Source organism: Argiope bruennichi, chromosome 11, assembly GCF_947563725.1.
Source record: "Argiope bruennichi chromosome 11, qqArgBrue1.1, whole genome shotgun sequence".
Taxonomy (NCBI): Eukaryota; Metazoa; Arthropoda; class Arachnida; order Araneae; family Araneidae; genus Argiope; species Argiope bruennichi.
The window spans coordinates 64181582-64197376 of NC_079161.1; the positions used below are offsets into that span (position 1 = coordinate 64181582).

Genomic DNA, 15795 nt, shown 5'->3' on the forward strand with positions numbered 1-15795 from the left:
AAATGGAAAAACCAAATAAATAAGATAAATTGAATTTCTTAACATTTAAATATTGCTCATTGAATTTAAAAAATTGTTTTCATTTCTGTATTTATTTTATTAGGTCAATTATTCTGTATATCATGCTATATTTTTTAAAATTTTCTATTGAGCAATGAAATGAAATTTTAAAAAGAAATCAATATATCACATTTTCACACACACACATACTATACATTAATTATATAGTTATATTCTGTGATGTATACTGTACCTTTATCAAAATTAGTTATTTAGTAGATTAACTATTATTTAATTACCTTTTATGGAATTTTTTAATTAATGATACATTAGTGGTTTTTACGAAGTTGGTTAGATTTAAGAAAAATGAATTCATTTTAATTTATATTTATTTATTATTGATTGCAGAATTTTTTAAACAGTAAGAGGTACACTTCTTAATATATATAATGTAGGGGTCTCTGAATCAAGACCCAGAATCACATTTAATGAACATTTTTATGCATCAAATTCTACAATATTAAAAACAAGTTTACCTAAAATCATTTTAATCCAGAGGGTTTAAAAAAATTATTATTCATTTAAAAATGTGTTTCTTTTTTAAAATTCATCCTAATCACAGGTATTAATTAAAAATGAGAAACATTATATTTAATAATAGATGTATCTTCAATAGAGTAATTTACATTCTTGTCCCAATGATTTCTGTCCTATTGTCAATCTATCTGGTACTCAGAATAAAATTGCATTTTTTCCACAAAAGTCATAAAACTGTCCGTTTCGACAACTTTTTGATCCCACTTATTTCATTGTCTTTCCAAATTTTTGCTATTTCTATTTATTTTGTGAGGTCATAAATGGAATGACTTTAAAAGATTTTGTATTGATATGAATTACTGTAAATATAATACAGAACTACAGATATTCTGTAAGTTCAGATATATATATATATATATATATATATATATATATATATATATATATATATATATATATATATATATATATATTAAAGGATATTCGAATATTTTGTCAAAAAATTCATAGCAAAAATGTTTTTGAACGATATGGCCCCACGATATTGCATTAGAATTTGACAAATATTTCATTAAGAATCAATTTAGAATCTTTTAAAACTAATTTATAGTGAGATCTGCTATTCAATAAGTAATTATATTCCAATTTAGTCCTAAAGTCTGTCCTGTAGAGCATCTTGAAGGATTTTTTTTATCATATCACACATGCAGCAATTTTATAGATAAGATGCAAGCCTATAATCATTATTATGTTACTCATTTGATTTACAGTAAATTGCAAAAATATATATTACCTGGAGAAAGTAAAACACAAGCAGAATATAGAGCAAGCTCAGACTCTGTCAGTTTCAATTCAGCTATACTTTTGGCTGTCTCAAATGTGTTATTCACAAGCTTCATTTCTGATGTATCTGAAAGATTTATAAGAACATTTTTTAAAAGATTCTATGAATTAGAAGTCAAGATATGACTTAAGAAATGAAAGCTAAATTTTTTTTCAAACTGTATGTAGTAACATAATTGAACAAATATAATTATCACAAGATTATACACTACCATTACAATAAATAGCATTCATTCTACTTTAGGAGTTTTCATGGTACATGTACTTCAAGAAGTATGTTAAATTATATTTAGTGTGTAATATTTATATGAAAAAGTTTTAATGATTGTTCAAAAAGAATGGAAAATAGTACACTTGTAAAATTTTGTCTTAATATGTTAGAAAATGCAGGATGCTAGAAATATAGAATTATGTACAAAATATCTGTAATACAGAATGTTATGAAAATATAATAGTACAAAATATTTCAATCAGTTTTTTTTTAGTTTAGAAAAAACAAATAAACTTCAAACAACTGTTTTTGGCAAGGAAGGTATCGTATTTATAAAAATACTTCCTTCCTTTTCAAAACTGTTCAGCAGAATGAATGCATTTTGTTACTGAATGTATACGGGGGGGGGGGGGAGGAATCAGTATTCAGATAAATCAATTTTAAATTTTCTCTGCTCACATTGCTTTTACTAAGCATTTTGAATATCAAAGATTGAAAGGAATGCTATTAGATTGTTGATGGATTTGATATTGTGGGCAAAATTAAATAAATTAATGGCTATTTAAAAAAAAAAAAAAACCCTGCATTTGGAGCAGTTAAATAGTGCTTATATGCACAGACTTCTACCCATTTTTCTTTTAAAGCAAAGTATGAAATTTTGATTTCAAATTTTGTCAGTGCTTTGGTAGTTCAATATTTCTAGATGAATTTAAAGGTTTCAAAGATGGAAACGTACTAAAACATGCAATGGAATAATATGCAAATTTAGAATATCTCATTAATTCTTCTCTAAAATTTCAATCCCGTAAATTTGAATTAGTGATAAATATTTTCTAAATTAAAACTTGACAAACTATTTTTCATTTTTAGAAGGAAATAAAAAAACAAAACAATGAAAGATAAATAAACACAAAATAAAAATCCAACTGAGATACAAACCAGCAGTTGTAAATGCTTCAGATGGAATCATGGTGTCTCCATACATTACAAGGTTGGTAAGAGGATCAAGGTACCTGCTCATTCTGAGAACACTCATTTCGAAACTACCTATAATAAAAAATAAATAATGTTATCAATAATACTGAAAAAATTAATATTATTATCTTTCTCAACAGATTAATAATTTGATTAATTTTTCATAATAAATGAAATGAATAAATTATTATAAATGTCTCAAATATCAACATTTTATTAAAAAAAACTTCATTTCTTTTATTTTTAGTAAAAAATATTTTCATTTACTTTATACATACTCATTAGATATTAAAATTTTTTGTCTCCAATACAACAGATATTGTAGTACACACTGCAAATCAACTTTTGTACTAAAATTTTAACCTTTGGCCTCAAATATTTTTTTTGTTCCAGTTGCTGCAACAAATTAAACAATTAACCCTCTCAAGAGCAAAAGATTAAAAAGTAACAACCTAAAAATTAAATTAATTAACCTTCATAAATTAATTAAAAAACTTAATTAGATGTTCGTAATGTTTAAAGCAAAACAATACAGTAAAAATTATGGCCCAATTAAACACAAAGAATTCATCTTACAGAAATATAAAAAAACAATTTTAAAACACCAAATAATTCTCCTTTTTAATTATCTACTCTTGCTATTTCAAAATAATTAATTTATTTAAATCAGAACTTATTAAATTAGAAAAAAAGAAGCTATATTTATATAGTTGGCAAGGGAAGTTTATTACTTCTACCAAAGAAGAAAAAGATAGGTTATATTTACATAAAATATTAAATATTTTATTTCAACATTATATAAATATTTTAACAACAAACAAATATTTTATTCCAACATTATATTTTAAATCAGCATTTTTTAGTAAATATGGCAAACTCCAAAGAAAGAAGACTGAATATATATATATATATATATATATATATATATATATATATATATATATAATAGCATTACAACACAGAAGCAATATATCCAATAACTAAAATAATGAAAAATATCCTTGTATAAATTAAAATTAGAGAAAAACATTATAATGAAATAAAGTTGGTATCACTGTATAACTTATATTTCAAATTTTAAATAAAAATTTTTTTGGGTATATGCTAAAAAAGAAAAAAAAATTAAAATTTTCAACACTTTTAAGTTAAAAGTCAATTTACAATCATTGAAAGACCTTTTGTAGTGAGCACCTACTATCTAAGAAAACAAAAATCACATGCTATATTTAACAGTCATAACTCTATAGTTTGCTTGTAGAATGTTTCGTTGTTTTTTTTTTCTTTCCCCATTAGGCAGACAGTACATCAGGCAAACAAAAAATAATCATGTCAAAATCAATATATGATAAAATACAATCTGTACCTGCTTTGAGTAATAAGATCTGATCATCTTGGGAAAGTTTCATGAAGCCAGGAACCATCTTGGCAAATTCGATGATTTGTTGAATGATGTTGGTGAGCTTTTGAGCACAGTCTAGCCACAGTTGCTCATGGTCCTACACAAAGAATAAGTTTATTAAAATCGAACAAAAGCAAATAATATGAAATGAGAAAATAAAATTAAACATATATTAAAGGTTTCATCTGACTGAAACCTTTAATCTAAAGCAAGGAAATCCAATGAATGAACATAAAATTAGAAGCATAAACAAAAGCTCAATCATTTACATCTTATTTAATCTATGAAATGGAATTTCAAAAAAATTATGAATTTAAACCAATGACAGTGACCTGCCCAAACTTTCTCATTTACTCTCTAATAAATATGCTTGCATATTATTAAAGCTATAGGCAACAAAAAGTTATGAAAGAACTTTTTAAAGTGCAATCTTCAATGATTCTTTATTTTACGATTAATTATTCAGACATGAATAATATTAAAATACTAGACTGGATACCTTTTTTTTCAAATCAATTATTGTCAAAATTTGAAACAGATTTACAATTATAATCACAAATTCGCATACCAATTTCATATATATAAGTCATTGCATTTATGAGTTTTCACATTTATATGCATGTAAAAGTAAGTATACATAGAAAAATAGTCAACCTCTTGGTTGAATTGGGTCCAAATTTGATACTTATCTATATTTAAAAACTAAATGTGTATCAATTTTTATCCATCTAGTTATCTTCATTTTGCAGTAATCATTATATTAAAACAGCTGAATACACGGAATTTCTATGAATGGATTTACTTTAAAATAGGATAAAAATCTATAAATCTGGAATAGATATTACATTCTAGCTATCCAACTAGTTCAATGCGTTTTTGAGTTACCACATTCATAGGCAAATCAAATTCAAAATTCATAGGGATTCAAAGTTGCAAAAATATTCTTTTTTGGTTTACTGAGGTCCAAAACATGAAGAATTGTCAAAATTTTAAATTTGAATTTTTTGATGATTACGATACTTTTCTAATAGTTACTTTGAACAAAGAACATGTTTTCAGATGAAAAAATACAAAATTGTATTTTAATATTTGAAGCATTTAAAAAAAATCCAAAGCATTTGAAACAATAGCCATGGATATGACTCATTTTTCCTTCTTACCATGCTTTTGTACAGAAGAATGGAACCAACATCTGGTGGTTTTTTCATGATCTCAGCTACTTGGTCAGATGAGTATAAACACGTTCTTGTGTGAGCTTCTGTCAGTGTTTTTGTTAAGAGTTCTGAAACACAAATTCAAAAATTTTACAAAATGTAAATGAATACATGAATTGATAATGTAAAAAAAAAAAAAAAAATCTATCAAATTAAAATTTTAATATTGATGTGAATTTGATTGGGAATTTAAAATTTTTCATTAAAGCAAAGAGATGAGATTTAATCTTGAAATATTACAAGATCTACTTTGTCCACTATTTATTTGAATGATGGAACAAATTAACAGAATAATCGATTTTTTTGCTTACACTATAGGTTTGATGCATATTTAAATCTGCATTTCAAATAATTCCATTATCTGAGAAAATTTGCAATATCAACTTTTTTTTAAGAACTAATTTTATAAGAAGTCAAATATTTTAATGTTATTACCATGAGTACTTGATAACTGCGAAAACTTTGATGAAGTCAGATAAATCAAACCTAAAACTTTATGGTGCTACTTGTTTCAGACTAGAATGAATTTCGAGCTTTTCTTTCAGATATTATATAATTTTGATTTAGGTATAATAGTATTTTTTTTTTTTAGTTTGAGATTATAAATAAAATTATGAAATAAGTTAGAACCTTGAAAATGAAAGAATAAAATGATATTTGATGGAAATATATCAACAGCTAATGATTATTTAAAATTAAAAAAAGTCAACCACAAGATAAATTATGAAAAAATCATTCAATCATCAGATTTTTATATCCATTTATAGTTTCAATAGGCTTGCTTTAAATATTTGGCAAATTTTCATATATTTTTTTCTTAAGATCTATGAAAAAATATAAAATGCATTCCTTGCAATATATATATATATATATAATTTTTAAGGCAGATGTGTGGCCAAGAAGAGAGATGACACTTCGAGTTTTTACGAAAAAGAAGGTAAAAGAGGGAAAAATTAATTATCCCTAGTCTTATACCACGAGATTCCAATAGGGATTTCCTACACGAGTCGACCACAGGCAAGGGAATCATAAGGATCTTTTAGAAGAATTTGTTTAAGTCTGCAATATTTTATTCCTTCACTCAGAGTGTGGGAACTTGTCGGCTTTTAGCCGATTCAGCAATTTGAGAACTTGTGTTGAATTAATTAAATAGAAAAAGTGGAATGGGATCAGGAAATAAGAGAATATTTTAGAATGAAGTTAACATGGCCTGAATTAAACTGAAAGTTAGGAACTTAATTAGGATTAAATTAGAATTTAAATTATATATATGCACATGCAAATGCAAAAATATAAAATGCATACAGGAGAGAAATTGCATATTATATCACAAAAACATGTTTCAAAAAGGATCACTGTATACCGTAAAATATGTTTGTCATGAATGAATCAAAATCATATGCTTATTGCATGTTTTTTTTTTTTTTTTTTTTTAAGTATAGCAAAATTTACTAAAACACCTCATTTTAACGCCTCATCAACATTACCATATAAATTGTTGAACGTTGTATCTAATTTTCAGAGCAATGTTTACAATCATTTACTATCTTTATGATTTATATTCAGTGTTTCAATGCATTGGTTCAGGTTTGTAATTTAATCAAGACTGAAAAACACTGTTATAAAAATTTAGAAATTCCAATTTAAATATTGCATTAAACATAGAATAAACTGACCAAGATGAGAATTTGTGGTCATGGGTCCAGGTGGGACAACAGTTATGAGCAGGCTGTTGGCATCTGGAATAGTTTCTAGCTGCTGTTGAGGGTCAAATGTTGTGCTGTCAACATAGTCTGTGCTGCCCAGATCAAATTGAATAGCTTGGGGAGTGTAAGTGTAACCATTTGTAGAAAATGTATTCAGGTCCCCATTATAAGTATACCTACAAAAAAGTAAAACAATCAATTTCAGCAATCATAGCACTTTGTATCTACTAAAAATAATACAAAACTATTAAAACTAGCATGCATATAAAGAAATTTTTAACTATCTAAACTTGAAGATCAAATTTAGAACTTTGAAATTTTAGGCAAATGTAGAGCCAATAAAGTATCTTTTCTTTTAAAAAAAAAACCCATAAAAAATAATTAAAATATGCAAGGAAAATATGAATTTAAGGTTTTATTTTTTATTCAATAAATAAGAATCAGAGCATTTTATTTTTTAATAAAGAGAACACTGAATACCACCAGACCAGAAATGTAGCATAAATTTTGTCAATACACATTCAAAATTCGACTTCAATACACACATACAATTAAGTAATATCACAGTAACCATGGGGACTATCAATTTACTAATGCTTCATTCTCTTACATATACAAATTTTCATTAACGATTTTATTTTTGCAGCTAATAGAGTGTTTCAAAATTTTTTTAAAAAAATGGCCCTTTTTTTACTAAACACCAAATACTATAAGTGTATATCTTTGTTTATTTTGTATTAGATATTTTTAAGACATCCTACACATAGGTAATTTGTATAACAGCTTTTTGATTATTCCAATACAAAAACACGAATATGGAAAAAATCATAAGCTGAACAAAATTGGAAATGAGTTATGAAGTCATAATAAAATTATTTTATTATAAACTCTAATACAATTAATTAAAATTCTAATGCAATTAATTAATTAATTAAAATTCTAATACAATTAATAACTTACATTAAATCATCACAACTTAGTTACTTAATACTTTTGATTTGGTCAATTAGTTACAAATAAAAATTAATGCAAAAGACTTTAAAAAAAATTGTAATGCTATTAATACAATATATGTAAGTGATACACTTAATCCATACCCGCTGTTAATGTAGGAGACATGTTGATTGGATGAGGACGGCTGCTGTTGGTGGTCAAATACCGAACTGTCCGGTGAGGTTTCTGTGGGTTGCGGCGTCGAGTGGGACGGTGCCGTTCCCTGAGGACGGACTAGCTGCGCTCGATGGAACCTCACTTCATCTTCCACCTTTTCGCGCTGTTTCTTGGACATGCGGCCAAACTTTACCGCTAAAATGAAAATGCACAGACATTAATAGTGACAATAAAAAATATGACAATCAAGTAATTGGTAAAATAACTAAACAGAATATTATAGTTTCATAAAATTGGTTATATATTTTTTAAAAAATCACTGTATTTTTAATAAAATAAAATAAAAAAGCATAATGTTGTGGGAAATTAATTCCATAAGAATTGAGAAAATTCTCCAAGCAATTAATGTAATTAAAATAACTGTCATTGTAAGTCAAAGGATATAAAAGTAGAAAGTTTGAGAGAAATTTTCTAATTATGAAGGCGAGAAAGAATTTGCAGACATTTGAATCGTTTATATAATTCTTTACCAAAAAAACAACCAAACTTATTTTTTATTATATTTAGAATATAATAAAACTAAAAGAGAAAGAGTTAGATAATATGGTATGAAAGCACAATATCAACCATGAACTTGAACCCTACACACCAGACCACTGATGCTCATTTGGGCATAAAAATACAACTTTTTTTTTTTTTGGAAAAAAAAAATGAATGATTATTTTATGAAGAATTATTTATTTCACAGTGAATTCATTTCAATCATCAAACATAATGATTGATAAATCAAGCTAAATTATTTATTCTATGAGGCTCATTTTACATGTATTTTAAAAAATCAGTTGAATTTATAGAGATAGAAAAAAAAATTAAAAACCAAGAATCTCAAGCTTAATTTAACTAATAGCTTCATTGATGTTTAAGAACAGAACCTTGCAAACTTAACATGGAATTATTGAAGAGAGCAAAACCAGTTTGTTACAAACAATAAGGAAGAATATAATTTGATTTATTAACCCTTTTAGTGCTCATTTATTTTGTTCGAATACAAATTATTCTTATATAAATTACTCTAATACAAATCACTCTCTCAAAAATATTTCTAGTGAGAGATTTTAAGAAAATATACATCTAACTATGAATTATCTGCTTTTGAACAGAATATGAAAATTGAATAAGTTGACACTAATATTGATCAATAGTTAAAGTTATTTTTTTATAAATAAAAAAAAAAGAATTTTATTTGTCTATGATCAATACTTATTACACAAACATCTTTAAAAAAATTAAAAGCTGAAAATAAATGAAATTGGGGGAAAAAAAATGAAATAAAATAAAAACTAAGATTCCAAGCTTTCATTATAAGAATGGATAAATTGTCCAAAGCCAAGTTTCCAATATTTAATATCCCTAAGAAACATCACTTTATAATTATAAAGAGAGAAATAATCAAGAAAGAAAAAGAAAAAATAGTAAAAAAAGACAATAAACAGAAGTAAAAACAGAATTTCTATTCTAATAATTCAAATACGAAATTCACAAGATTGAATACATTATATTCTACTTGCCACTTCCAAAACAATTTGTACGATTAAAGGATGAAAAACAATTTACTATAATGGAAGGTTTATCTTTCTTTCAGTTAACATTTGAAAAAAAAAAATTCATTCTGAAAGTCCTTAACCTGTGAAGAAAAAAATCAGAGTTCTTGATTAAAATTCAAAAATCTTATATGCTGCAGAAAAACAGTCTAAAATTTCTGGGAGATAGATAAAAAAATTATTTGTTAATTTTAAATTAACTGAATATATTTGTTGGATTATTAATAGTAAACAATAAGTACCATGCCAATATTGAGTGATATGTTTTCTTTTTACAAAAGTTACAATTATAGAAATAGATGAATGAATTTAAGCAAATTTTAACATAGACTTTTATTCTTCACAAGATTATTTAACAATACTTAAAACTAAATTCCATTCAAATTTATTGATTACTTTTAACACCTTAATGCATCATTTAAGAGCAGAACATGAGAATTCCATTTTAACTAGACTAAATGAAACAATGTGCAATTCTGTATTAATTTGAGCTTAGTGATAAAATCAATTAAAGTGTCAATTATTACAAAGTAGAAAGATTATACAAATGAGAATGGCTGTTTAAGAGCATAAAAAAACCATCAGCACATTATACAACAAGAAGTTGTTATATTCAACATATTTCTGGATACTTGTTTATTTTTATGATTGCAGCAATAAATTGCCAAAGCATACAAAATGTTAACAACCATCTTGCATCTAACATGTAATGGAGCTGGCAAAATCCTATCTTTAGCATAAAGAAACTTGCCATAAAATAAATAAATACCCAATTCTATATATTTTTGGCTACTATAGAAGAATATTAATATTTATATACTAACCAATGCTCTTGGTTGTTTTTATTAAGCTATTAAAAATATTTAAACATTGATGAAACATAATAGAAAACATCATTAAAAATATACATTTTCATTTTAACCTTAACAATTGAAACAAACTCACCATCCCTGGACATTCCGAGAGCAAGACATTTTTGTAACCTGCAGTACTGACATCTATTCCTATTAACTCGGTCAACAACACAATTCTTCTGTCGTGGACATTGGTAATTCACAACACTTGACTGACTTCTTCGAAAGAAGCCCTGTAAAAAATGAAGTTTAAAAAAGGTGTAAAGCAAAAGAGCTGAAATTTTGTCTAAACTAATGAATATGTATAATTATCAAACTGTAATTTTGTTTTGAAGATAATAAATTGCCAGATACATTATTGTAGCTGTATTTTTCAGTTTATATTTGGTGAACTTTCTACTATTTGGTAGAGTTTGATTTAAAATCGATATAATGTTATTTGATTCTATCAAAATATTTTATTTTCTTAAGCAGATGAGAATTATATCAAATTTTATATCCACAAGGAAAAGCTTGGTCAATCCAAAGTAGAGAGAATTTTAAAGCACATAAATCCAGAATTAATTAAAAATGTTTAAAAATTCATTTTATTGATATTGCAGTTAAATTTAAAGAAAATTATAAGTAAAATTCACTTGCAGGAAAAGCATATGTATTTAAAAAATTAATTATTACATGTAACTTAAAAATGTATAGATATTTTTAAAATTTAATCTTTCACTGTGTAATATAATATTAAAATATATTCACACAAATATTCATAGATAAACTTTTATTTTTTATAAATATTCATTTCCAAGTCACAAAAACACATTAACTCTTCAAAAAATTTCATAAAGAAACAAACATATTATATATAAAGTCACAACTGTGCCAAACAAAAATATATTTATAAAAGAACAAAATACAATTATAAAAAAGTCATAATCAGTCTCTAAAACAATAAAGATAAATAAATTTCTAGATATTAAATGCATCATCTAAGATACAGCTTGAAATTAGAATAATGAATCATCTCATATTGGTATAAAAAATAAAATTTTCAAATAATATAATGTCACTCGAGCTTATCAAATATCTATCATAAAAAAAACAACAGAAAAACCAACTTTGTAAAAATAAATTTGGCAACATTATTTGCTGATTATTAAATTTTGCATCATGTCAAAGCGATTCCCATCAGGCTGCAAAGTTAAACATTTTTTTTCCGCAGTTTGAACAATCAAAAATCCATAATCATCTAAACCTTGTATTATTGCTTCTTTATTAATAGAAGAAAGAGTGACACGCTGACCACTATGAAGCCAGTACGAATAATATGAAGATAAAAAGTTATCTAGTCCAGATTTCGTAAATTCATCAATTATATTTTCTAGCTCAGTTAATGCCAAAGCAATCACTTCTTCTGGTTTCAGTAAAGGCAAAATATCACCAGTGACTGAATTATGAGATTCAATTGCACTATTGATGCATGCTGTAGGTTGTTCATTTGCAACGTTGATTCCAATTCCGATATAAACATGAGCTATACTTCCTTGGATTGTAGTATTGACAAGAACACCACCAACTTTCCTATCTTTTCCTAAATACAAATCATTAGGCCATTTAAGTCTTAAATTAAGTTTGTTATATATTGGATTTTTTCTGATACTATGAACAACAGCAAGAGATGCCATATGTTGCAACAATGACATTCTTTGGCCTAATTTTGAGGATAATGATAAGCTAAAATGCAGAGTAAACATCGCAGAACCTTCTGGACTTATCCATATATTACCGGATCTACCTCGACCAGATATCTGTCGCCCAGCTATTATAACTATATTCTCATGCTCAGAGAGTTGTTCAGCTGCAATCATTGTGGAAGTTATAACAGGAAAATAAACCACGGTATGGCCAAAATGATCAGATTTTAAGTTTGAAAAGTAAGCTATCTTGTCAAAAATAATTGGGGCTGCCCCATCACTTTCAAATAATATAGGCACACATACATCAGCAGAAGTGCCTAGCAATTCAGCTGTGACTGAAAAGGAGTTTTCAAGCTTTCCAAGGTGAATTTCTTTGGAATTGAATTTGCTCTTGAGTTCACCAAGCAGTTTGTCATCATCAACAATGACATAACCAGGAGTAGGTGAAGGTATGGTTACAGATTTTATTTCTAATCCTAATTGATCACCTAAAATACTCTTTAATATCAGCAAACGATTTTCTTTATCTTTTTCTGCATCTTCAGTATGACTGACCAATTCAGGATCTAATGCCAAGTGAACTGATGAAATAATAAAATCGCCACTTTCATTAGATTTAATTATTACAGATTCTTCGTCAGAATTCGTAGCCAGAATATGTCCACCATCAAGAGTATATGAATACTTCCCACGAATAACAGGAACGTTCAAAATATTTTTATAACTAATATTCACTTTGTCCCCTCCAGGTACTACATTATATTTCAAACCAGCTCTAATATATTCAAAATTTGAACAAAATATAATCATCTTGCCTTTATTATCGAGATAATTTTTGAAAGCTTCAGAAATACTAGATTCAATTTCTTCCGAAACCAACACTAAAACAGCTACATTTTCTTTCCATGGAGTTGCGAGAACTTGAGATTTCTTAAGTTCATAAACAACATATTTATCTACGTTGAGACAACGAAGGATGTTAGTAGCTACATTTTTAAAAACATGTTGCCGATTTTCTCCCACATAAATGAGAATGTTGGGTGGTTTCACAAATCCACTTCCGGAATTCATTTTCAATAATGAATAGGTTAAATAAGATTGCGTCCTTAGTAAAATTTGCTGCTTATACAAAACTTGCTGCTTACACTGCGAAAATTTTCGCAGTTTTCCCGCGCATGAGACGAGATATCTCATTACATAACTATAAAAGTTAATGTAAAGGTATTTCTAATACCCAAAGAGTAATATAACTTCACCCAAAAAAAATCCTAAAAAATAACTACCTCGAGCACGGTGGCGCCATCTATGGTAAAAATAAATTAAGACACCATGTTTGTGACTTTACGTAAGATCTTTTAAAAATAAAATAATAATTATTAAAATCGCGAATTTCGGAAATTCTATTCATTACCAGATAATTGATCTACATACCTTGCAACCTTCACACGTTATGACACCGTAGTGAACACCAGAGGATTTGTCACCACAAACTTTACAAGGGATAATTTCAATTTGAGCTGCAATGATAAATAAAACGAAATTAGTTCCGGTACAAAATAAACAATAATAAATAAATAATATGATTTTGTAGCTTACTTGAATTGTAAAGTAATTAATATGTTGCTTCCAAGATAATGTAATTCCTTGTAGTATACAAATTGTTTTATTTAAAATTTCGATGTTAGGTGAAACGACCGAATTAACTTTCAAAATGCCAATTAGGCATTTAGTTTGTATTAAAGAAAAATAAAATTTTTATTTAATAGCAGATTTAAGATAAACATAGTTGTAGCCCTCGTGGCCTAATGGATAAGGCATCGGTCTCCTAAACCGGGGATTGCGGGTTCGAGTCCCGCCGAGGGTAGCTGCGTGTTTTTTTTTTTATCTTTCGACTATCTGATGTGTATTCCTAAAATGTTTCAACAAAGCAATTCGATATTTTATTAAATTTCTTAATTCTGGTAAAAAAAAAAAATATTTTTTTATAACTAAATAATTTATTCCAATATAGGGAAATAAGTCACTTTTAACTAATAATTTTTCTTACTCACTAAAAAGTTCGCGAAGAGTGAGGTTACGTATAACTAAAAAATGAAACAGAATAGAAAAAAAAAATCATTTTATTTTTTAAATTTCCATTTTTTTTCCTTTTATCCAAATCTATTTGTTTTAATTAAAAACTGCTTTCGGCTATTTTTTGAATTTAAGATAAATTAAATATAATATTTGTGTCAATTCATACGTAGACTGGTAAGCAATTCGCAGAGAGATTTTTTTTTTTTTTTTTTATCAAACTTTAAAAATAAAAATATATTTCAAAATATTGATTGATTGGATTGGTAATGTATGCAAATGGTTCGTAAGCAAATGATTTCCAAATATTAATTAATTGGAATATCAAAAACACAGTTTTAAAATCGATATATTTTCCTATAATATAACATTTAATACTTGAATATTCAATATAAAAGTATTTCAATTAATTTAGTTCCTATGTGTATGTAATAAATAAAGCTTCAACTAATTATCAATTTATCCAAAATTTCAATAGAATTCGTTGATTTACTAATACTTTTCACAACATTTCATAATTCTTCTTTCCATTTTATTATCAAATTTATTTAATTAAGCAAGTATAATATTTTATATCATGAAAATAATTTTTTTGCAATAAATATTTTACAGGGGAAAATATTTCTTTATTCTTAATTAACTTTTCGTATTCAGTATTCAATGCTTGAAATCAAACTGACTGCAAAAATGATTGCTGGTAAAAATGTTTAATTATATTTTGGCTTTAAAAACAAACCAGAAGAACAAGGAAAATTTCACAACTTTATTTATTTAACTTTTTAATAAAGAAACTCATAACGTTAAATTCACAAAACCAAATGCCAATAATTTATCACAGAAGGGAAAAAAAAAAAAAAAAAAAAAGAGAGAGAGAGAGAGAGAAATAGGGGAATGAAAATCAGCAACACGGAAACTAAAGAAAAGCTCATAAATATTAACACATTAGATCTCTTCTCGTTTATCTAGTCTTTAAAATTATGTCGTTGGTACAAATGCTTCGCTTCCTTTATTTTTCCAAACTGTGCGATGAAGCAGGTACGCAACACTTCCGGTATTTTTTTTTATTTATTCTTTTTGTTCTTTCTAGCGAACATAACAGGTCAGTTGGAAAAATGACTACAGCTTCCTACTTTTCACGCATCATTAATTTGATCACGAGACATTTTCAACCACATTTTGGTGTTCATTTTGCCAAGCGATCACGTTTTATAAAAGATTAATTTTTATTTTTTCCTCTTTTATTGCTCCAATTTTTAATATCATTTTTACTTAATTGAGATTAAGTTTTTTTTCAAGTCCTAAGCTTTGAGATTCCAACTTTATAAATGTGTATACTGACTGTTCGTTTAAATTTGATTTTATTAGAGTTTCCCGCAGCAATAAATGGAAAATTACAACGCAATAAAAAAAAAAAGGTAGTTTGGGATTATCCTGTCGACCATTTTCGTACTTTGGGATTATGTGCCAACCATTTACGCCACACCCAATATTATCGCCAAAAAGTAGCTTCTTGCATATTCTAAAATCGCCAATCCTTTCGCGCATTTTCGCCAGCATTGACAGGTTGACGGAATAATCCCAAAG

At 26.5% G+C, this 15795-nt stretch overlaps 2 protein-coding genes and 1 non-coding gene across 3 annotated transcripts in view; 1 reads left to right on the top strand and 2 right to left on the bottom strand.

Annotated features, from left to right (window-relative positions):
* LOC129956861 (probable nuclear hormone receptor HR3) overlaps window positions 1–15795 on the bottom strand; it is an 88386-nt gene that overhangs the window by 7442 nt on the left and 65149 nt on the right. The window contains exons 2-9 of the mRNA XM_056068815.1: window positions 13570–13655; window positions 10542–10683; window positions 7983–8190; window positions 6856–7061; window positions 5126–5247; window positions 3930–4062; window positions 2531–2638; window positions 1331–1447 (exon numbers count right to left, since the gene is read on the bottom strand). Coding sequence (XP_055924790.1) covers window positions 1331–1447; window positions 2531–2638; window positions 3930–4062; window positions 5126–5247; window positions 6856–7061; window positions 7983–8190; window positions 10542–10683; window positions 13570–13655 — 1122 coding nt within the window. The remainder of the gene's footprint in view (window positions 1–1330; window positions 1448–2530; window positions 2639–3929; window positions 4063–5125; window positions 5248–6855; window positions 7062–7982; window positions 8191–10541; window positions 10684–13569; window positions 13656–15795) is intronic.
* On the bottom strand, window positions 11382–13534 carry LOC129956860 (biotin--protein ligase-like). Its single transcript, XM_056068814.1, has one exon. The coding sequence runs from the start codon at window positions 13330–13332 to the stop codon at window positions 11584–11586; it is 1749 nt and encodes a 582-aa protein (XP_055924789.1). The 5' UTR covers window positions 13333–13534; the 3' UTR covers window positions 11382–11583.
* Trnar-ccu (transfer RNA arginine (anticodon CCU)) lies at window positions 13930–14002 on the top strand. The gene has a single exon. It is a non-coding gene; the product is annotated as a tRNA-Arg (tRNA).

Bases quoted from the DNA above. Each gene is read 5' to 3' on its own strand.
- LOC129956860 (XM_056068814.1), bottom strand. From the start codon at position 13,332: ATGAGATATCTCGTCTCATGCGCGGGAAAACTGCGAAAATTTTCGCAG.